Raw genomic sequence first — 23,359 nt, forward strand, 5'->3', positions numbered from 1 at the left:
TAAATGTGGAGCAAAAAAGACAGAAAGATAACAGGGGCATTTTAAAAATCTTCAGGTAACAGGATGCAAATAGGGTGCTGTCACTAAGATAGAGAAAACTAGAGAACTTTAGGTGAAGTTTCAGTGAAGTATGTGCAAGTAAGTAGGATTCAGGTGTTCTCAAGTTCTTGTAACATAGATATCCAGATATGATAACTTAGGTATATGTTAATGAATCTCTACAGAGGATGTATAGGTGGTCCACTTTCCCGTTGAAAGAGGATTACTTTCGGGGCAGCTGGGTAGCTCAGTGGAGTGAGAGTCAGGCCGAGAGACAGGAGGTCCTAGGTTCAAACCCGGCCTCAGCCACTTCCCAGCTGTGTGACCCTGGACAAGTCACTTGACCCCCATTGCCTACCCTTACCAATCTTCCACCTATGAGACAATACACCGAAGTACAAGGGTTTAAAAAAAAAAGAAAGAGGATTACTTTCAAAAAATGTTTATACAGTTTTTTCTGAGTTTCTGAAACTGAAAAATTTCTCATAGGAAAGAAATTTTGACTAGTCTTATAATTCAATACTAAGAGAAGTGTGCTAGTTCCAGAACTGAGTCATCAGACTGAGTCAGGGTAGTTTCATGGATTTCCACAATTATCCATTTGCTAATCCTTTCAATTTCTCAAGACAAATGCTTCTTACTCTTGCATTATGTGGCCTCAGCAAGATGACATAACACTTGGGAATAAAGATGCAGCCCAGTAATCCAGCACTGGAAGCCAGGATGGAGAAGATCTCCACCACCACCATGGCTTTGCCCTTCGTGCTCTGGTAGGTGGGCAGGAAGGAGACCCACACACTGCAGAACATCAGCATGCTGAAGGTGATGAACTTGGCTTCATTGAAGGTGTCAGGGAGGCTCCTGGCCAGGAAAGCCACCGTGAAACTCCCCAGGGCTAGGAAGCCAATGTAGCCCAAGATAGAATAGAACCCCAAAACAGAGCCTTCATTGCATTCAATGATGATCTGATTGGGTTCAGAATGTGTGTCTGTGTCTGGAAAAGGGGGAGACATTCCCAGCCAGATGCCACACAAAGTCACTTGAATCCCAGAGCAAAGGACTACAATAGAGTTGGACACTCTAGGTTGCAGCCATACCTTACTCCTGCTCCCGGGTTTTGTAACCTTGAAGGCCAGAACTACCAAGATGGTTTTTGCTAAGATGGAAGAAACAGCCACAGTGAAGACAAGCCCAAATGTAGTTTGTCGGAGGAGGCAGGTGGCTGCAGTGGGACGGCCAATGAAGAGCAAGGAGCAGAGGAAACACAAGGTGAGGGAGATGAGAAGAGTGTAGCTGAGGGTCCTGTTATTGGCTTTGACTGTGGAGGTATCACGAAACTTCACAAACACTCCAAGAATCAGAGCTGTCAGCACAGAGAAGAAAAGAGCCACACAGGCTAGAGCCATTCCCAGAGGTTCTTTGATAGCCAGGAAGGTGATGGTTTTGGGGAGGCAGTGATCTCTCTCCTTATTGGGATACTCATCTTCAGGACACTTCATACAATGCTTCATATCTGTAGGGGACAAGAAGCATCTCATCGTTTTATGTTGAAATGTTCTCCCCATTATGAAACCTGGAAAACTGAGGCTAGAACATGACCATCAGGATATAATTATAGCCACCTTGGTGTAACCATCAAGGTATTTAAGCCCTATTCTACTGTGTCCATAAACTTTTTAATTTAGAAGACCTTGATCATGCTGCTTCTCAGAATGTATCTTTTGCAGTTGAAGACAATGGTTCCTCCATCTATCTATAAAAGTGATAGTGAACCTTTTAGAGACCAAGTGCCCTAAGTGCAGCCCCCACACTCCATGTGAGCCTCTCCCTTACCCCCAGCAGGGATGGGAGGGAATACTTCCACTGGGAGGCTGGGAATAGGGTGGGTTCTATGAAAAATGTCCTCAGGCAGGGTGGAGAGGAGGAGAGGTGCAGCCACCTCTGCCATGTATAACATGGTTATGTAGTTGTATGTGTGCTCACTGATACTTCCTGAACATTATTTATAATAAATATATATTATTTACTACATGTTATAAAAAATAAATAAAAGTTATAATAATAGCATCTATATAGCACCTACTAAGTGCCAGGTGTAAATGTTCCTATTGGTTTACAATGATTATCTCATTCAATAGTCATAAGAACTCCATGAGATGAATGCTATTTGTCTTCCTAACTTACAGACGAGGTCCTGAGGGAATTTCCTCTTCTTTAAAATGGGTTTGCTAATAACATCTTTCTCTTAGAGCTGTTAGGATAATAAAATGGAATTACACTTCTATTGCTTTCCCAAGTTTAAATTATTATATAAAATTTTGTTGCATTTAAAATATTCACTGTTCAATCATTCTTAAAAATGCTTTATCAAAATTTAAGGGAAATAATTTCAACAATGATATCCAAGGGACTCCAGAACAAATACTTCATTACACTGAGAAAATGTCTATACTTTACTATCATTACTCGTTCAAGATCTTTTCCTAATAATAAATTCTCCCTCCATAAGATGGAATCTTATGGCATTGGAAAAGGAACACATATGGGCTCCTAGTTTGATAAATTTGAGGCACACTTGAAGCTCACATACACATTAAAGATAATCCAGTACATTACCCTCTTTTTATAGTGGAGGAAGCTAAGATATAACCTAAAGGTCTTGCAGGAAGTCACACAAATAAGACTTTGAAAAAGTAACATTCGAATCCAGTTCCCTTTATAGTATCTGTGACTTTTCATCTTAGCTTGACTACTCATATGACTTTAGATATTTCAAATTGCAACCCCCTCCATTAAGGTGATGCAAATTTGCTATTTTTAAAACATTCCATTCTGTTTCAGAATTGATATTAAGTATCATTCCATTCCCCAGGCAGAAAAGTAGTAAATATTAGGAAGTTGTGGTTAAGTAACTAGTGCCCAGCCACACAGCTAGGAAATGTCTCAGTCAAGATTTGAACACAGGACCTTCCATGTCTGGGCCTAATTCTTCATTCACTTAGCCACCAAGATTCCCCCTATGTTTTTTATTGTGGAGAGTTCCACTAAACTTTAAGGAATTTAAAAGAATAGTAATCTATTATTACATTTAAATGCCCAGGTAACTTCTTCCCTCTCTCTCTAGCCTCCATTAGAGAAGCTATAATTTGTAAAAAGATATATTTAAATGTAGAACCATGTGTCCTTTATTTCTATATATTAATTCTTCTTTTGGAGGTGGACATAAACAAGTCCTCTTTTAAATGATATTTCTGATGCTGTATACAGTATTCTCTTGATTTTTCTTGTTTCACTCATCGTAACTTCATGTAGGTCTTTCCATTTCCTTTATTTAACTAGTTCATTATCTCTTATGGTGCAGTAGTACTCCATCATAATCATAGGCCCCAATTTGTTAAGCTGTTACTGTATTGATGAGCATCCCTTCCATTTCCAGTACTTTGCCACAACAGAGAAAACTGATATAAGAATTTTAGAAAATAAAGGATCTTTTCCTTTTTTGATGATCACCTTAGGAAATTAACCTAATAGTTGTATTACTGGATCACAAGGTATACACAGTTTTATGAGATTATAATTATAATTCCATATAATTCTCCAAAATGGTTGGATCAATACAGAGTTCCACCAGTAGTGCATTTGACAGAAATTTTGTGGGAAGGGTGTGATTATGTTCCTTGGTACTTCATAGAAGACTGGTGAAATGTTTGTGGAAGGGTTGATCATTTGGGGCTACTTGGAACTCTATTTTGTGCTGGCATCTAAAATGGAATCAGATCACAGACAGCATTTCCCAAATTTTCTTTTGAGAAGGACACATCAGAGTTCAGCAGAGTTAAGAGAAGATTTTCATCCTCTATAAAGAAGGATTTAGATTATAGTGAAAGAAAAATCTGCCTCCAAAAGGAGATAAATTATTGGGAAGGACCTAGATGGATTTGTAATGGAAAAAACCCAACTGGGAACCTCCTAGGGCCTGTAAAGCACAACCCTTGAAATTATAGAAAAACCAAGTTTATTGAGGTTAGGGAAATGGTAGATAAGGTCCTAAATCTATACAGCTCTAACTCCTCCCACCTTTCAGTACTCCCCTCATGGTGATTCCCTTCTCATCTCTCAAGCCCAACTTACCAGCTCCCTGATCTTATCTAGACCCCTAAACTATCTGACTACCTAAATATCACAGTTTGTCTCTAAAATGCCAAGGATACAGGACTCAGAGATGTACTGTGCCTTTACCCAAAGCCTGGGGTTGGCTTCCAAGGTAAACCCAAAGTCCCAGATGAAAAACCCTTGGTTTACCTTGACCAAGAGTTTTCAGACAGGTTGATCTCAGCACTATAGGGAAAGACATTTCTCCTCCAAGGCAGTTCTCCACACCCAGCAATTTCCTCATCTTTCCATGAGACTACTCTGTTCCCAGGAGATGCCAGAGCAAAAAATCCCCCCTTCCAGCTCAGAGAAAAGCCAATTTAGGAGTGTCTGTTGATCTCAATTAATTCCCAAGATCCCCCTCTCCCAAGCTTTTCCTTTCAGAATCTTCTCCCAAGGTTTGTGTCTAAATTCTCCTCCTTTCCTCTTAAAGGCAATCTATGCATTTTTTCCTATCCTTTATCTCCTTATCCTTACAATAGGAACAACAAATGGCTGCCTGGGGCTCATGCATATGTGGTTTTATGATGATAGTTGGCCATTGTTTATTCTGGATTTCTCCTCTCTATGTATGATCACTGTGCTTTTCTCTGCTACCAAATTCTATATTTCATCTCTTCAGGATCATCTGCTCTGTATCTGTCTTCCCATTATTGGGATTCAGGGACTAGAATGCCTCTTTATCATTAGGGTGAGGCTCTTTACTCATGGTCATAAGCTCTAAGCCACTATGGCTATCTAAAGAGATGCTCCATCCCAATGCTGCCAGGCTCTTAAAATGCATAAAGTAATAAATGAATTTATATTGTGTCTACTCTGGTAACCTGGTTCTGAAACAAAGTCATAGTCAATTATTTCAATAATTAGTGGCACAGGAAGGGGTTTTTATTGTGAATTTCCTTCATCAGGGATTCTAGCATAATCAAGTGTTTAGGGGAGACAAAAAATTGTGTATAGAATATTTAATATGGGACTCTATCTCATATCAAATTATAAACCCCTTCATATGATTCTTGAAGACACACCTAAAGGCAACATACCATAAACTTTCCTTCAAGCATTATCTCATAATCTATTATTCCTCTGAGCATGAGGCCTCACTAGGTATTGTAGTGGATAGAGTGCTGAATCTGGAGTCAGGAAATCCTGAGTTTTAAACCTAGCCTCAGACACTTACTAGCTGGGTGACTCTGGACATGTCACCTAATAGCCACCTGTCTCACTTTTCTCATACTTAAAATAAGGAAAATACCTTCAAGAGTGCTTTAAAGGATTAAATGAAATCTTAAATGTTAAGACCTTAGAACAATGCCTGGTACATAGAAACTAAGAATTATGTGTTGGTCATTATTGTTACTATTTTTACTCACAACCATCCAGACACAGTTTTTTCCTGAGCCAATCATCCCAGCAGTCCCCAAAAATTTAGGCTAAATTTCTCCATCTCTTACTCATATGTAGCAGAAAATTCCCACCTTGAACTTGCTTCCTCTATCACAGTAATTTTGCCTGCCTGAACCTCTTTCAATTGAGTGTTCCTCCTTTAGACCAGCCTTCATCTACACTATCTTCTGAAGGTTTTATTCAATTAGAAATCTTATACACTGAATAGCTCCATCTCCTTCTTAATACATATATAATCTGCATATCATCATAGATTTCATCCTATAATAGATGGTAGATGAATGTCACCTATAATAATCACTTCATTGTAGATATAAAGGAATTAAAGACCACAGAGTAAAATGAATTTCCCAAGGTAATGCAGAGATAAATAAGTAGCAGAAACATTATTTAAACTCCACATTAACTATTCTTTTCATTGAACCACTTTGCCTTCCAAAGATCACAAGAGTTAAGATACAAAAGATTTCTTATGCCATGTAATATATTATATTACTATGGGGAAATATAAACACATGAAATTTATGTTGAACACAGGGTCTGTCACACATCTACTATGTATATGAATTTATGCAATTTAACTTCAAGGTTTCCTGACTCCAGGCCCAGTGCTCTGACCACTACACCGTAATAGAGTAAATGGTACTTTGAGCAGTATGGAATAGCAGAGGTGCTAGCCTTCAGGTAAATAATTGTTCTATTGGAATGGGTAGGTGTGAGTAATTTGTTCCCATGATTATGAAGGTGGCAGAAGTAGGAACCATGGAGTGCTCAGAACTTGGATAGAAATCAAAGATACCATCATCTACAACCTCCAGGATCACAACCAGTCATCCTGACTTTTGCATTATCACTAGGACTTTAATGACTGGGAGAGTGAGTGAAGCTAATGACTTTGTTCAACTCAGTTTTACTAAAACCCAATTTATGCAAAAGTCTAGAAATCATTTGAGAATGTCATTAGACCTCTTTAAAAAAGAACACCAACAACAATATTGGGGGAAAAGCACTGCCACAGAGGAAATAGGTGGGAATCCTGCCTATGATTTTTATAATATCACCTTATGCAAGTCAATTAACCCCAACAAGTCTCAGCAGCCCCATCCTGTTCTTTGGTTGTTCCTTGATTAATCAAAGGAGGGAGCTGAACTAGATGGCTACTGAGGTTTCATCCACCTCTAGATCTATGATTCTGCATATTAATCCAGCTGTTGATCATCCTCATATCATGCTGTGTAATACATGAAAGAAACCAAGAATATGAGATAGAAAATGAGAAAGAAAATAATCATCTCCTCCCACCTTGTGGCTGCATATCTTGCTACCCTTTCATGGATGTTCCCATGAATTCTACATGACCTCAAGAGCCAAATGTCTTTTTTTTATGTTTTAGTGACTTTGGGTAGGAAAGTTCATTTTAATACTTACTCATTTGTTTGGAAATCTCCCCTTCTGGGCATGAAGAACAGTCAAAGCAACAGATGGGCTCTCCCTCCCTTGGGGTTTTCCTGAATCCAGGGCCACAACTATCACTGCACACAGCCTGAGGAGCCTGAGCAGAAAGAAGAAAAGAAAATATTCAAAGAATCTGGTCCCTAACAACACGTGGTAAAGTCAATTATTTTGTGAGAATGTATATCATTTTGAGCAAAGGAAAGAAATTTTATTTTATTAAAAAAATCTATGGGATTTCTCCCAGGTTCTTAAATCAATGAGTATATGTGAGAAAATATCCACTACTCGTGTATTCAAGAGATATAACTTCAATGACAATTCATCAGTAGTCTTTTGACTTTGGCTGAGCTACTCTTCTGCTTTGGGTTTCAGATTTTTCATCTGAAAAAAGAGATTGTTGGACTTCAATGGTCTTTTTCAGGTATAACTTTCTAAAATTCTATGTATAATCATGACCATTATAAAAACCCTGGTGTTTAAAAGAAATACAAAATGAGGCCCCAAATATCAATATTTATTTTGTGTTCACATATAAGGTAAGACTCACAGAGTCAAAGGCTGTGATGGAGTTCATGTTTCAATGGAAAACAAATAATAAATCCCAAAGTAATTTGCTAAATACAGTTTGACAAACCAAATTGTTTTTGAAATATTCAGAAATACAATTAATTTTATAAAATAAATTAGCTAAAATCATTACACAAAACTTTAGGAAGACTGAATTACTTTGTTTTAGCTGAAGTCAAGTAAATGGAGAGTGTGACATAATGCAGATTATGAAATATTGCTCAGTATAGGTTTACAGCTTACTCTTTTTTTCTTGGTCATCCTGGGGGAAAAATGGAAAGAGGAACCTGAGGAAGGTTTTCTCTACAACAATATGGATCTGAATGAATTAGTCAGAACACTTAACATTTATGTAGGATTTTAGCAGTTAAAATGCTCTTTGTTAAAATAAAAAAAGAAATATCAGGTTTCCATAATTGAAACTTTGAATTAAAACTGAAATTGTTTCTAACCTTTGGATCAAATGCCACCATAGCCTCATTACAAATGGTAAAATCTTGACCATATGGAGCATTTGGAATAAACTGCCCCACTTTCACCAGGGTTTCAGTGTCATTGAGAAAGAACAAGTACTCCAAAATGTTATAATGAGCTTCAGAATTTCCAGTATCAACCAAAAACACATGGTCACCAGCACTGTTGTTAAAGTGGGTGCTCTTCAGAAAATTGTGGAGCTGAAAGGAAAGAGAATTATGATTCACTGTCTGGTGCCCAAAGAGAGGAGTCTTACCAAAGTACAATGTATGGCCTATATAGGAGATCCATGCCCTCATGGTCCAAGTGAGTGCTCTTGTTTGGTGAATGTAATAAATATCTTGATTTCTGCAAGAACTAATATAGAAAGTAGACTCTGTATTCAGTTATGCTTTTGTGTTTTCCTGACCAAGGGCAGTGATTTTTATTTAGACTTGTAGACCATAAGCAAATGTGGGCTGAAAAGATGTGAATTGAATTCTGATGAAGAGGATCCTTGCATACAGAGCTCACATCACTCTAGATTGCAAAGAAGTCACATAATTCTCACACCCAGGCCTGGCCTAGGCTCATGTTAACAATTTGGATTTTATTCAATAGACACCATGTTGAAATTCCATTTAAAGAAAGAATGTCCTTTATATTTAATCATATTTTATTTACACTCAATATTATAGGTAGCCTGTCTTTTTTGCTATGAACTGAACTCTGCATGATGTCTCCCGCATCCATATTTTTGGCTTCTCTATTTCCCAATAGAATACACTCATTCAACCTTTTATACCAAAATATTTAGAATAGACTGCCTCATTTTTCTTTTGTATTTATTTTTAATACATTTATATATGTACATATTTTCTTTAACAGTAGATCATTAGCACCTTGATAAAAGACAATCTAGTTTTTTCATTTTCATCTCCATTGTGTAGCACATAGTAGCTTTTCATAACTTCCTAGTGGTTCATTGTGTGGAATGATATTTAAAATTCCTTTTAGTTTGAGTGAAAATATTATGAAATAAAGTTCTCTGACCTAGCCATTCTTTTCAGACTTTTCCCGATTTGAAAATATTTACATGATAAGAGGAAAGTCCAAGCTTCCCAGAAATGGATCAAAGAGTATAACTAAATAATTTTTTTCCTAGAAGTATCTTTACCTAAAGCCCTTTTGAAGGAGTGGTGGCAAGACCTCACTAAGGGCAGTGTCTTCTTTTTACCTAGGGACTAAGATACTGACCTTTACATCCATAACTAATCAGTTGACAAGCTTGTAAATACTTCCTCCACATATCCCTACATCCATCCCCTTCTAGGGAGGCTCCTTATTTTCCCCTGCATTAATTATGAATTATTTTTCACTTTTAAAGCCATTCACAATATTACCACAAGTAATCATTCAGGTATCATTGGACATCACTCCTCCTCCTGCACTCTGCTTTCTCACTAAAAGGGTCTTTATTCTTTATCTCAAACAAGACACTATGTCTCCCATCTCAGAACTTTTATATTTCTTGTCTTACTCTTCTCAAATCTGAAATGCAAACCCTGATTACTTCCAGAACAATATTACAATTCCAGAACCTCCTTCTCCAGGACCACTCTTGGTGATCTCTTTCCCCCTTCAAACTATCAGTGCCTTCTCTTTCTTGAATGACCTTGTTTGTGTCATTTCACTTTTAAATTTATAACCTCAATACCTAGCATATGGTTGGGCACATATTTAGATCTTAAAAATACTATTTGATTTCATTTATGGATTTGTTAGGAAACTAAATGTCTATACAGAGTAGAAATTTTCAAAGTGAATTTGGGAAGGAAGATTCCACATTGAAGAAAAACAAGTCTTTGATTCAGTGATGTAAGAGCAGTACCTAGCATAATAGCTAGTACATAGGGGGCACTTAATGTTACCTGCCACGGTTGAGGCACCCTGGTTTTGGTTTCTCCATCTCTTAGAGATTCTCTCTCTGATGTAATAAGAAGCATTTCATGGAGGGCTCTGGCCACAGCATGCACAGCATTGTAGATGGTGTAACTCATGCCAGACATTGCCATGTCAAAGATGTGCAGAGGAAGAGTTTCCAAAGAAGCATTGGGTGAGCATTCATTTAGCTCCTCATTTTCAGGTTTCTCCAAGCCTTGGAATGCTGAGCACCAAAACACCTTCAGTAAAGAGTCCTCTGGGTATTTGGCAGGGTTCACTGTCCTGAGAAAGGACTTGAAACCAGGAATCTCCTTTGTCATCTGATAAAATGAAAGTGCCCCATGGAAACCGTAGCCATTATACCACAAGGGTCTCATGGTGATGTCCCACTGATAAGTGGTGATCCAGACTTTCTTTAACATATAATAAAGAGTAGGCTGTGAATACCTGAGAATCATGAGTGAATCTGTGTCACCATGAATGATGATGACTCTGACTGAGGATTGTAAGATACGTGGCATGAACATATCCTGAGATTCTGTGTGTCTTCTCTCACTGACTGGGAGCTTCTCAGTGTAGGCCAGGCAGATGTCATGCTTAATCATGTCCCCTTTTATATTCCAGAGGAATTCTTCACCTTTCATATCATCTGTGGTCACGAGACCTATCCATGTCCATTCAAAATGTACCATTAACCTGACCATACCATGGTGCAGGGAAGAGTCCTTTTGGGCCATCTGGTAGAGAGAAGGAAACTGGGCTTTGTCACTCAGGATGGAATCAAAAGACCCATAACTAATCTGGATGGGAAAGAAAGATATGGTATTTTCATTGCTACACCTTTCATATTATTGAGCAATTTCAGCAAAGTATACATTATAATTAAATTATGTTGTGTTAGAAGAAAGGTGGTGGGGGAGACTTCCGGGATGATGGTGGAGAAGACAGAGTGAATCTTAAAACCTCCGCACCCATACACACCGAGATAGAAAACAATGTGCTTCGAGAAGAAAGAGGACCAAATCTAATAATGAGACAGAGCAGGGGGAACCCTACTGCAGCATAACTAAAAGGTTTTAGCCTCAGGGCAGATAAACGAGTAAGATTAATCCAATCAATAGAGGATTAATCCTAACAATTGAACAGACATGAAGTCTTCAGAGGGCAGAGAAAGTAACTACAAATTTCCATTTCCAGCTGGATCTTTCATCAAAGATCATTAAATATGTCTGTTCAAACTAGCAGAACAAGGAAGGGAAAAACACAAGTAAGCAACAGAAAAAGAGAAAAGAAATGACAATTGACAGCTTCTTTCAAGGAAGTGAAAAGAGAGCAAATGAAACAGAAATAGAGGAAGAGGAAGTAGTTCCAGTGCACTGGACACGGGCTTTGGAAGATCTCAAAATTCATTTAACTCAAGAATTTAAAACTCAGTTAACTCAAGAACTTAAGGAACTCAAAAAGCATTCAAGAGAGGCTGAAGACAATTTGAAAAAGGAAATACATGAACTAAAAGAAGAAAATAAAGTACTAAAATCCAGATTCGGCTAGCTTGAAAATGAAGCAAAGATGGCAAAAGATGATCTACAAAGAAAATCAGACTGAAAGAGGATGACCAAAAATCCAAGGATGAAATTCAGCCTTTAAAAACAGAACTCAACAACTAGAAGCAAATGACTTCACAAGGCAGCAAGAATATATTAAACAAAATTTAAAAAATGAAAAATTTGAGGAAAATATGAAACACCTCATTGATTCAACCAAAGATTTGGAGAACAGAGCTAGAAGAGACAATTTAAGAATTATTGGTTTACCACAACATCATGATTAAAGAAAAAGTTTAGCTACATTTTACAAGAAATTATCGGTGAAAATTGCCCAGAAATTCTTGAACAAGAAGGAAAAGTGGAAATCAACAGGATCCACAGATCACCTCCTATATTTAATCTACAATTGGCCACTTCCAGGAATATTATAGCCAAATTCAAAAGTGACCAGACCAAGGAAAAAAAATATTACAAGCTGCTAAAAAGAAGTCATTCAAATATCAGGAAACCACAGTTAGGATAACACAGGATCTAGCTGCATCTACATTCAAGGACTGGAAGGCATGGAACACAATATTCCGGAAAGCAAGAGAAATGGGTCTACAACCAAGAATCAACTATCCAGCAAGACTAACTATATTATTGCAGGGGAAAGTATGGTCGTTCACTAAAATTGAGGACTGTTGGGGAAGGAAGCAATACTAGGGAGGGAGAGAGCTTCAGGGGGAGCGCTGCGTGGATTTAAAGATCAATAAGAGGGAAAAAAGAAGGGAGGGGGGAGAAAGGGAAGTACAAAAAGGGAGGGGATTATAGGAACTGATCAAATGCAAAACACTGGCATAGAAGGAAATAGTGAAAGAAGAAAGGACAGGACTAGGAGAGAGAATCAAAATGTCTGGGAATTCACAGTTGATAATTATAACTCTGAATGTGAATGGGATGAATTCGCCAATAAAATGGATGCAAATAGCAGAGTGGATTAGAAATCAAAACATATGTTGTTTACAAGAAACACACATTAGACAGATAGACATACATTGAGTGAAAATGAGAGGATGGAGCAAAACCTTTTGGGCTTCAAATGAGAAAAAGAAGGCAGGGGTGGCTATCATGGTCTCTGACAGAGCCAAAGTAAAAATAGATAAGATTAAAAGAGATACGGAAGGTAACTACAGCCTAATAAAAGGTAGTATAAACAATGAAGAATTATTAGTACTCAATATGTATTCACCATATGGTATAACTTCCAAATTTCTAAGGGAGAAGCTAGTGGATCTCAAGGAGGAAATAGATAGCAAAACCATACTAGTGGGGGACCTCAAATTTCCCCTATCAGATCTATATAAATCAAACCAAAAAATAAATAAGAAAGAGATAAGAGAGGTGAATGAAACCCTAGAAAAATTAGAGTTAATAGATATATGGAGAAAAATAAATTGAGACAAAAAGAAATACCACATCTTTTAAGCAGCACATGGAACATTCACAAAGGAAGACCATGTAATAGGGCATAGAAATATGGCAAACAAATGCAAAAAAGCAGAAATAATGAATGTAACCTTCTCAGATCATAATGCAATAAAAATAGTCATTAGTAAGAATATATGGAGTGGCAACCCAAAAACTAATTGGAAATTAAAATAATATGATTCTCCAAAATAATTTAGTGAAAGAACAAATCACAGAAACAATTAATAATAATTTCATTGAAGACAATGCTAAGGGGAATATTTATATCACTGAGTGCATAAATTAACAAGTTTGGGAGGGCAGAGATTAATGAATTGGGCATGCAACTTAAAAACTAGAAAATGAACAAATTAAAAATCCTCAGATGAAAACTAAATTAGAAATACTAAAAACGAAAGGAGAAATTAAAAAAATCAAAAGTGAAAGAACTATTGAATTAATAAATAAGACTAGAACCTAGTATTTTGAAAAAAAACAGTTAAAATAGATGAAGTACTGGTCAATCTAATTAAAAAAAGGAAAGAAGAAAACCAAATTAGTAGTATCAAAGATGAAAAGGGAGACCTCAATTCTATTGAAGAGGAAATTAAGGCAATCATTAAAAACTATTTTGTCCAGTTATATGGCAATAAATTTAGCAATCTAGGTGACATGGATAAATATTTGCAAAAAATTTAACAGCAGAAGAAACAGAATGCTTAAATAATCCAATATCAGAAAAAGAAATTGAAGAGGCCATTAAAGGACTCCATAAGAAAAAATCGCCAGGGCCTGATGGATTCACAAGTGAATTCTATCAAACATTCAAAGAACAATTAATCCCAATACTATAAAAATTATTTGATATAATAAGAAAATAAGGAGTCTTAGTAAACTCCTTTTAAGACACAAATATGGTAGTGATTCCAAAGGCATGCAGATCAAAAACAGAGAAAGAAAACTTCAGACCAATCTCCTTAATGAACATAGATGCAAAAATCTTAAATAGAATACTAGCAAAAAGACTCCAGCAAGTGATTAAGAGGGTTATTCATCATGATCAGGTGAGATTTATACCAGGAATGCAAGGATGATTCAATATTAGGAAAACCATCCACATAACTGTTCATATCAACAAGCAAAACAACAAAAACCACATGATTATATCAATAGATGCTGAAAATGCCTTTGATCAAAAACAGCACCCATTTCTAGTGAAAACCCTGGAAAGTATAGGAATAGAAGGTCCTTTCCTAAAAATAATAAACAGTATATATCTTAAACCATCAACAAGCATCATATGCAATGGGGATAAATCATAAGATCAGGTGTGAAACAAGATGCCCATTATCACCTCTATTATTTAATATTGCACTAGAAACACTAGCAGTAGCAATTAGAGAAGAAAAAGAAATTGAAGGTATCAAAATAGGCAATGAGGAGACTAAGCTTTTCAGACGATATGATGGTCTACTTAAAAAATCCTAGAGAATCAAGTAAAAAGCTAGTAGAAATAATCAACAACTTTAGCAAAGTTGCAGAATACAAAATAAATGCACACAACTCATCAGCATTTCTATTTATTTCCCACACATCACAGCAGCAAGAGTTAGAAAGAGAAACACCATTTAAAATCACCCTAGACAATATAAAATACTTAGGAATCTATCTCCCAAAACAAACACAGGAATTATATGAACATAACTACAAAACACTTTCCAAACAAGTAAAACTAGATCTAAACAATTAGAAAAACCTTGCGTGCTGATTGGTAGGACAGGCTAACATAATAAAAATGACCATTCTACCCAATTTAATTTACCTATTTAGTACCATACCTATCAAATACCAAAAAACTTTTTTTAGAGAATTAGAAACTACAACAAAGTTAATTTGGAAGAACAAAAGATCAAGAATATCAAGAGAAATAATGGAAAAAACTGTGAAGGAAGGTGGCCTAGCAGTACCAGATATTAAATTATAATATAAAGCAGCAGTCATCAAAACAATATGGTACTGGCTAAGAGAAAGAAAGGAGGATCAGTGGAATAGACTTAGGGTAAATCACGTCAGCAAAACAGTGTATGATAAACACAAAGAGCCCAACTTTTGGGACAAAAATTCACTATTTGACAAAAACTATTGAGAAAATTGGAAAACAATATGGGAGAGATTAGTTTTAGATCAACATTTCACACCCTACACCAAGATAAATTCAGAATGGGTGAATGACTTGAATATAAAGAGGGAAACTGTAAGTAAATTAGGTGAACACAGAATAGTATACTTGTAAGATCTCTGGGAAAGGAAAGATTTTAAAATCAAACAAGAGTTAGGGAAAATTACAAAATGTAAAATGAATAATTTTTATTATATTAAATTAAAAAGGTTTTGTACAAACAAAAACAATGCAACCAAAATCAGAAGGGAAACAAGATACTGGGAAAAAATTTTATAACAAAAAATTCTGCCAGAGGTTTAAATACTCAAATATATAAGGAGTTAAAACAATTGTATAAAAAATCAAGCCATTTCCTAATTGATAAATGGGCAAAGGACATGAATAGGCAATTTTCAGATAAAGAAATCAAAAGTATCAGTAAGCACATGAGAAAGTGTTCTAAATCTCTAATAATTAGAGAAATGCAAATGAAAACAACTCTGAGGTACCACCTCACACCTAGTAGATTGGCTAAAATGATAACAGGGGAGAGTAATGAATGTTGGAGGGGATGTGGCCAAATTGGGATGTTAATGCACTGCTGGTGGAGTTGTGAACTGATCCAACCATTCTGGGTGGCAATTTGGATCTATGCCCAAAGCAATATAAGACTGCCTTCCCTTTGATCCAGCCATACCATTGCTGGGACTGTACCCCAAAGAGATCATAGATAAACAGACTTGCACAAAAATATTTATAGCTGTGCTGTTTGTGGTGGCAAAAAACTGGAAAGCAAGGGTTTTCCCTTCAATTGTGGAATGGCTGAACAAATTGTGGTATATGCTGGTGATGGAATACTACTGCGCTCAAAGGAATAATAAACTAGAGGAATTCCATGTGAACTGGAAAGGCCTCCAGGAAATGATGAGGAGGGAAAGGAGCAGAGCCAGAAGATCATTGTCCACAGAGACTAATACACTGTGGTAAAATCAAATGAATGTACTAGCAGCAATGCAATGACCCAAGACAATTCTGAGGGATTTATGGAAAAGAACATCACCCACATTCAGAGGAAGAACTACAGGAGTGGAAACACAAAAGAAAAACAACTGCTTGAACACATGGGTTGATGAGGACATGATTGGAGATGTAGACCCAAAAAGACCACACCAATTTAACTATCAATAATATGTAAATAAGTCTTGACTGACAACACATCTTAAAACCAGTGGAATGCGAGTTAGCTACAGTGGGCGGGGGAAGGGGGCATTGAGGGGGTGAAGGGTAAAGTAAAAACATGAATTATGTAACCATGGAAAATTTTTCAAAAAATAAAAAATTATATTAAGGCCTACTGACCTAAAGGTGGTATTGTTGGATTAAATAATAAATATAAGGAATTATGACAAGATAAGAAACAAGGAGATAGGATGTAGTTCTATCAATGACCAATACTATTGTGAGAAGATGGAGCTTTCCCATAATCATGAATAATTCCCCTAATGATAATTGGTCAAAAAATATGAACAAATAGTTTTCAGAAAAAGAAATCAAAAATCGCTATTGGTTAAAACAACTGTTAGGTATCACTTCATAATTCTCAGATTAATGTGACAGAAGAGGGACATGAGAAATGTTGGAGGGAACATGGAAAATACAGACACTAATGCTTGTTGATGGAGTTGTCTTCTGATCCTACCCCTCTGTAGACTATTTTTGAAACTATGCCCAAAGGGGTATAAAACTGTGCATAACCTTTGATTAGGTATGTATGTGGAAGTGATGAGACTCGACGACTTACTATATATAGAGAGATCAGAGGAGAAAAGGCCAATGTGTTGATTATGTGGTTATGACCATGAATTAGAGGGAGGAAGAAAAAGAGAATTATGGAGTTTGAGGAGTTTGGGAATTGGGAAGTAGTGAGGTTAGGTCTATATGCCAAAGAGATTTTTAAAAAGGGAAAAGTCCCTTTAAGAAAAAAATTAAAGCAACTTTGTGTGAGGGCAAAGAATTGGAAATTGAGGGGATCCTCATCAAATGGAGGAGAGCTGAACAAGTTACAGTTTACGATTGTGATGGAACACTACTGGCTTTAAGAAGAAATGAGCAGCATGTGTTCAGAACAAACCTAGAATGGCATGAATTGGTGCAAAGTGAAGTGAGGTAAACCATTTGTAAAACATTGCATACAGTAATATCAACATTGTAAAATAATAAACTATTGATTACAGGTATTCTTAGCAATATAAAGATCCAAGATAATTCAGAAGATCACTTGAGGAAAAAATGTTGTCCAGCTTCAGATAAAGAGTAAATCAAATAGGAATGCATATCAAAGCAGATTTAACATTTTTTCTTAATTTTTCTTGTTTTCCCCCCTTTGGTCTATGTTTTCTTTTCATCAGAATTACTACGTGAATATATTTATCATGATTGCAAATGTAAAATTTCTATCAAAATGCTTACTTTGTCAAGGTAGAGATACATAAGTGAGGGAAGAAAAGAATTTGGAACTCAACATTTTTTAAAAAGGAATGTTCAAACTTTTTACATATAATTGAAAAAATTGAAGATATATATAATATATAAAAAAGAAAATGAGTCACACAATTTGCCTATTTCCAATCTCCTTTTCCATGCTTTCATTTTTCTCTTCAAGACAGTCATTTATTCCTCCATGTAATCTATTGCTAGCATCAGAATCACCTTAGAATGGCTCCTCTCCTATAATCTCTCTAATATACAATTAGAAGTCTTTTCACTTCTACAATATAACATTTCAGAATAATTTTATAAATTTTACATCTCTCCGTGTCTCAGAGTGTGTTGCATAACCAGTTGACTATTAGGTGGTATAAACTGAATGTCTTACATACATCCTAAACTCCATATGTCCCAAATTAATTCATTATTCCCCACCCTCAAACTAACCCCTCCCCAAACATGTCCTTTTTTCTAATTTCCCTAATTCTGTTGAGGATATGAATATTCTCCTAGTCATCTAAGTTTTACAATTTTTCATCCTACACACCCTACTGAACTACAAGTCAGGACATTTGGGTTTTCATCTTAGTTCTGCTTCCAAGGACCTGCTTGACTTAGGGAATGCTGCTGCCCAGGGTAATCTTCAGAATCTGCTGGAGATAGCCAGTTTGTTCAAGCTTATATCTAGGATACTTAAACATGCCAAAAGTTGAATAACAAAATCTGTCTTCAGTCCAACTCTGGTCATTACTAAAGGATACTCTATGACTCCCAATACTTAGTGGTTTGAGAAAAGCACAGAAGGTAATTGACTCAGTATCCCCCAACCTGTGGAAACTTGTAGAGTTCAAGTAGGGTCCCCATCTGGATAGACAGAGCTGATGTGGCTCCTCCAATGATAGCCACAGACTTGTCCTGCCCAAAGCAGCTATAGTTAGGGATGAGCTGGCCCTGTCCAGACAACCATCTCAGGGAGCTCTCCAAGGTTTTCTCATCACTGTGGTAGGCATTGTAAACATGGAATCCTAGGGAAGAAATATTGGGCAACAGATTGGGGTCCCTGTTGATTTCCTCCAGAGCAAATACCAGGGCCAGAACCAGCTGGTAATTTTTGTACAGCCACCTGAGGAATAAAGAGTAGGAAACTAAGAACAAAATAATCAAAAACAATTCATGAGACTCAGTCAACAAGCAATTTTTAGCACTTAATATATATCAGGCAATGTGCATGATGCTGTGGATAAAAAGAAAAGAAACATTCCCTCCCTCAAGGATCTTCTAATTAGAAAAACAACATATGCACAAATATTTCCTTTCAGTTCCTTAAAGAGCCTGTCTTTGTTTAAGACATGGCTCAAGCATAAAGTTCCAGATCTTTTTCATTAATCTTGATCTTCCCCATTTCTTGTGCTTCCATTCCAAATGATCTCAGAGTAAAGAGTGCCAGACTTACAGTCAAATCCAGTTTCAGACATTTAGTAGTTTTGTGACTCTAGGCAATCAAATTAACTCCGTTTTCTCAGTTTCTTCATATGTAAAATGAGGTGGAGAAGGAAATGGCAAACCATGGCACTCCATTATCTTTGCCATATAAACCTGAAAGGGACTTGCAAAGACTGCAATGCAATTAGCATCACTGAAAGCAAGATTATATTAATAGAGATTATATTCGTGTAATGTACATTTTATATGAAAATATATTCTTTTTTAAAATGTAAGTTCCTGGTAAGTTGGGATAGGTTCTTTCTTTGTGCTTATTTCCTCTCAGCTACTTCTAGAAAGGTGCCAGGTAAACAACAGTGCTTAATTAATACTAGAATAATTGATTCTTCAGGCATACCATTCCCATATTCTTATTCCTTTCAATTAGAATTTGGATTAGAAGGAAGTTTTGCCCCATCAACACCCTCTTCCTTGCCCTTATCTATAATTCAGTCAAAATGGATATTTTTCAGAAACATTTAAAAAACTCATTAGGTGTGGAGGGAGCAGGAGGACCCACCACTCACAGCAATCAGTGAGAACCAACTCTGAGAAATAGGTGAAAAGGATAGAGAATATAAAAAAGATTCAAATAATATAATGCAATGTAATAGAGACTTTGTTTCCATATTTTGACTGCTAAATGAAGAAGGCAGATGACTGGGAAAAACAAGAAATGAAAAATGATAATTGATAAAGTCATTTAACGGTAGATACAGAATATGAAGAAACAGAAACACATAAGGGAACATCCAGTAAACCATTAGCTATTTTTACAACTTTTCCCATTGTTACTCAGCTCCCATCTTCTAGCCATGTGCATATATTCACTCTAGGACTTCTAAGGTATTTCACCATGATAGAACTAGAACACAAACATCCCTGAGGAAGGATCTGTATTTCTAACACCTAAACTCTTGTTCTTGAGTCAATATTTTTGTCCATTTAGTTTTTACTTCTGAATTTCAACACTTTAAAATATTGCTATATTTCATAGTTTCCCAGAGGCAGTAAATGAGGAAGAAAACATTAAAATTGACCTTCCAGAAAGTTGTCAATACTATATGTGTTCTGAACATGATAGCAGACACTAATGAAGTACCTCTCCAAAACCTCAGGTGGTAGGTGCTGTTTTACAGGGGAAGAAATTGAGACCCAAAAAACTTAATAATAATAATAATGATATCTAACAGTTATATATTTAGTAAAGCAGTTTACATGTATCATCTCATTTAAGCTTCGCAAAAGCCCTTAGAAGTTGATACTATTATCTCCACTTTATAATGGAGGAAAGTGAGACTCAGTGCAGTTAATGTGGTTCTTTGAGATTTGCAAAATGCTTTTCATACACAATGCTATTAAATCAACCAAAAGGCAGTGCCAACTGGTTGAATCATATACCAAATCTGGCACAGATCCAGAGAGAATGTGAAAGAAAACAGGATGAAGACCCTTCTAATATTTTATAATTTTATAAATTTCACAATGAAAAGAACTCCAAGAGATAATAAGGCAGGCACTTACTTATAATCTCTACAACTCTTGTCAGGATGACTTTGAAAGAGACCTGCTCCTATGTCATTGCTCACTTCTACAGAATGCATGGGGAAAAAGCTCCCAATAATTAGGTCTCCATCTCTGGAGAGACTGGGACTATTTTTTAAGAAACAAATGGCCTTCTCTGTCTTGTGCACAGAAGGTGAGAGCTGGAGGAGCATTACCAGGAGGACAGGAATCATATGAAAAATTTGTCTCTGAATTTTGAATGGCATCGCTGTGAACATCAGTAAAGTCCCAAGCACAGAGGTAGTCAATTAGTGGTTGGCCTAATACAAGTTTACTTCCTTGGGGCTTGTCTTGATGGAGAAGTGTCCAGGACCTGAAAAATTACTTGTTAGTGCTAAGACCTGCAAATGCACAAATGATTATCCAGGAAGAGTTTGTTTGAGGGAGTGATGGAAGGAGGGGAGTATTTAAGCATCACCATTTTTTAGATTAGAAACTTTATTAATTCTCTTGTTTTTAAGAGTGGACAGGTGCCTGCCTTTTCCCTGACATCAATCTTTAACCTGAGCCAAGATGAAGCTCTTGGGACACATCTCTACCTGAGGCATCTCCAACTCTGTCATTGAATCCAACAGTAGAACCAAAATAGAAAGGGAAAATATTTTTTGAATCTCTCTCCCTCTTCCAGGTAAAGCTCATGGGATCTGATAAACTTTGAGTTAATTAAGAAGCTTACTTTATCTGTTTGTAATGTTTCTTCCTCCTCTACTGGTGACCCATGGGTGTCCCTGTATCATCAAGTGGCCGTATGAACTCTGAGGCTGACACAAGATGTTGCATCAGATATAATTCTTTCTGAAGTTATTCTAGGCTTCAGGCAGAAATCACTGTTAAGTGGTGAGATCAGAAACTCTCAGCCATAACAGACCAAGAGGTTACAAGACCCATAGTCTTTTTTTATGTAATCATGTATTTTATTAGTCAACATAGATCTAAAATACAATGTTACTTTTTTCTTTGTCATAGTATATATTATCTGAATGGAATTATAATTTGTATTATAACTGTAATTAAAATGTTTTTATAGATAATATTTAATTTAGATTTCTGTAACCCAAAATTCACAAAAGCATCATATCTGTTTAAGATTACATGGCTATAAATATATAAGAGTTTAAAAAAATTATATCTCAGTATCTTAAATGTAATCACTTGGAATCACTACTATTAATCTGTCTTCCTACACTTTATATTGATGAAATTTAATCAATTATTGGATTTTTTCTTACCATTTTCTGCTTTACTATATTTAAAAAAACAGCTTTAGGATTTACAAGCTAGACTCTAAGAACTCATTTGCCTTATTGCACAGGGAGAAAGGATCAATTCTACCATTCCTTATCATTGGTTCCTTACCACAGAAAAAGCATTGCTATCACCTGTCATCATTTTGCTAGGCATTACACATGGCTTCTGGGCTATTGAGTTTTTCTCATTAATAACACTTTCACTTATTTACAGCCTTCTACTTTTACCTTCCATAAGGGTACAGAAACATGAGGACCAAAACTCGTGCAGAGATGTTGCTAGTGTACAGAGAGGCAATGGGAGCTGATTTTTGCTTAGCTAGAAGATCATTTTCCTCCAGAATTCATATCAGACACTGGTCTAGACTAGGTGGTTTTATCTGAAAGATCTTCTAATTTTCCTGCCACTCAGATTTTGAGCTGGGCTCCAGTTATTCACCATGTGTTTTGGAAATGTTTCTCCTTCAGAAATGAAGTAAAGATTATAGAACTTTGACATATGTTCATGGCTCACAGTGATGGGTATGTTTAAAGAAATCCAGGTCACACATTCTGAGAGAAGAGGAGTGGTCAGTGAACCAGGATAAGTATAAAATTCCAAGGAATTAGGAAGATAAAGAGGATTAAAGTCATTGAAGGTTGCTTCTTTCCACTTCTTTTGAATCTTACCCATAACATTCATGATTTTTTCAAATCCTGGGAAATGATTACTTCCCACCTCTAAAAAACTCCAACAAAAGCCAATCCATTACCTTTATTCAAAGCATTCTTCATACTCTCATACTTTTTATTCCAATGAACCAAGTGAAGCTCAGCTGCAAATTGTTTTCCATTTATAGTGTGTTCAGAGCCATTTGGTTGTTTGTTGGAACCCCATTGAAAATGAAACTGGGCCAACCTGTAGTTGTCAGCCAGAGGTCCTCCGCATAACACTGATTTATCAGAGGAATCATCAAACTCAACGTTGAAAGAATGTCCATTGTTGACAATCCTTTCAGCAGTAGAGGGATCATAGTGGAACTCCAGGGGTTTCAGAGCACTGTCATACTCCATTTCCTTGCTCTGAATTTCGACAGGGGACTGTCTACTTCCAAGAGTAATAAGAAAACTCTAATGCCATATCTCTGGTCCATTCACACCTGTCTCCTATCCCCAGGTATGAGACATGTTGTTCTTGCAAGGTGTAAATGAAACAGCAATTACTCCTAGGGCTGAAAAGCTAAAGCTGCAGCCCTGGCAATTGCTGTTCCCATGTCCTTTCTTCATGAGCTTTTATAGGCTTGTTAACTCCTCAACCTTCTGCTGCCAGGGAAGAGGGGGAGGAGGGCATTGAAGGTGGGGGTTAAAGGATAGCAGTTGGACTTGTGTGAAGAGGGAGTAGCTAGAAGGTTATCTTTGGGTTGAGC

General features: G+C 36.5%; 1 protein-coding gene and 1 pseudogene across 1 annotated transcript; both read right to left on the reverse strand.

Annotated features, from left to right (window-relative positions):
- Positions 1–632: 632 nt before the first annotated feature.
- LOC123232479 (vomeronasal type-2 receptor 26-like) lies at positions 633–20,879 on the reverse strand. Its single transcript, XM_044658932.1, has 6 exons — positions 20,665–20,879; positions 18,487–18,781; positions 10,002–10,814; positions 8,070–8,291; positions 7,024–7,147; positions 633–1,552 (listed from the first exon to the last, which is right to left on the reverse strand). Exons 1-6 carry the CDS (start codon positions 20,877–20,879, stop codon positions 633–635), a joined length of 2,589 nt encoding a protein of 862 aa, XP_044514867.1.
- A 1,450-nt stretch (positions 20,880–22,329) lies between these two features.
- LOC123232480 lies at positions 22,330–23,120 on the reverse strand (annotated as a pseudogene).
- Between the last annotated feature and the right edge of the window lie 239 nt (positions 23,121–23,359).

The sequence above is a fragment of the Gracilinanus agilis genome, chromosome 1 (assembly GCF_016433145.1).
Source record: "Gracilinanus agilis isolate LMUSP501 chromosome 1, AgileGrace, whole genome shotgun sequence".
Classification (NCBI taxonomy): Eukaryota; Metazoa; Chordata; class Mammalia; order Didelphimorphia; family Didelphidae; genus Gracilinanus; species Gracilinanus agilis.

Coding starts and splice junctions, on each gene's coding strand:
- LOC123232479 (XM_044658932.1), bottom strand. CDS start 20,879: ATGATTCCTGTCCTCCTGGTAATGCTCCTCCAGCTCTCACCTTCTGTG. Junction 10,815..18,486: donor AACTCTACAAGTTTCCACAG/GTTGGGGGATAC, acceptor TTTCCCATCCAG/ATTAGTTATGGGTCTTTTGA. Junction 7,148..8,069: donor TGGTGGCATTTGATCCAAAG/GTTAGAAACAAT, acceptor CTTTCTGCTCAG/GCTCCTCAGGCTGTGTGCAG.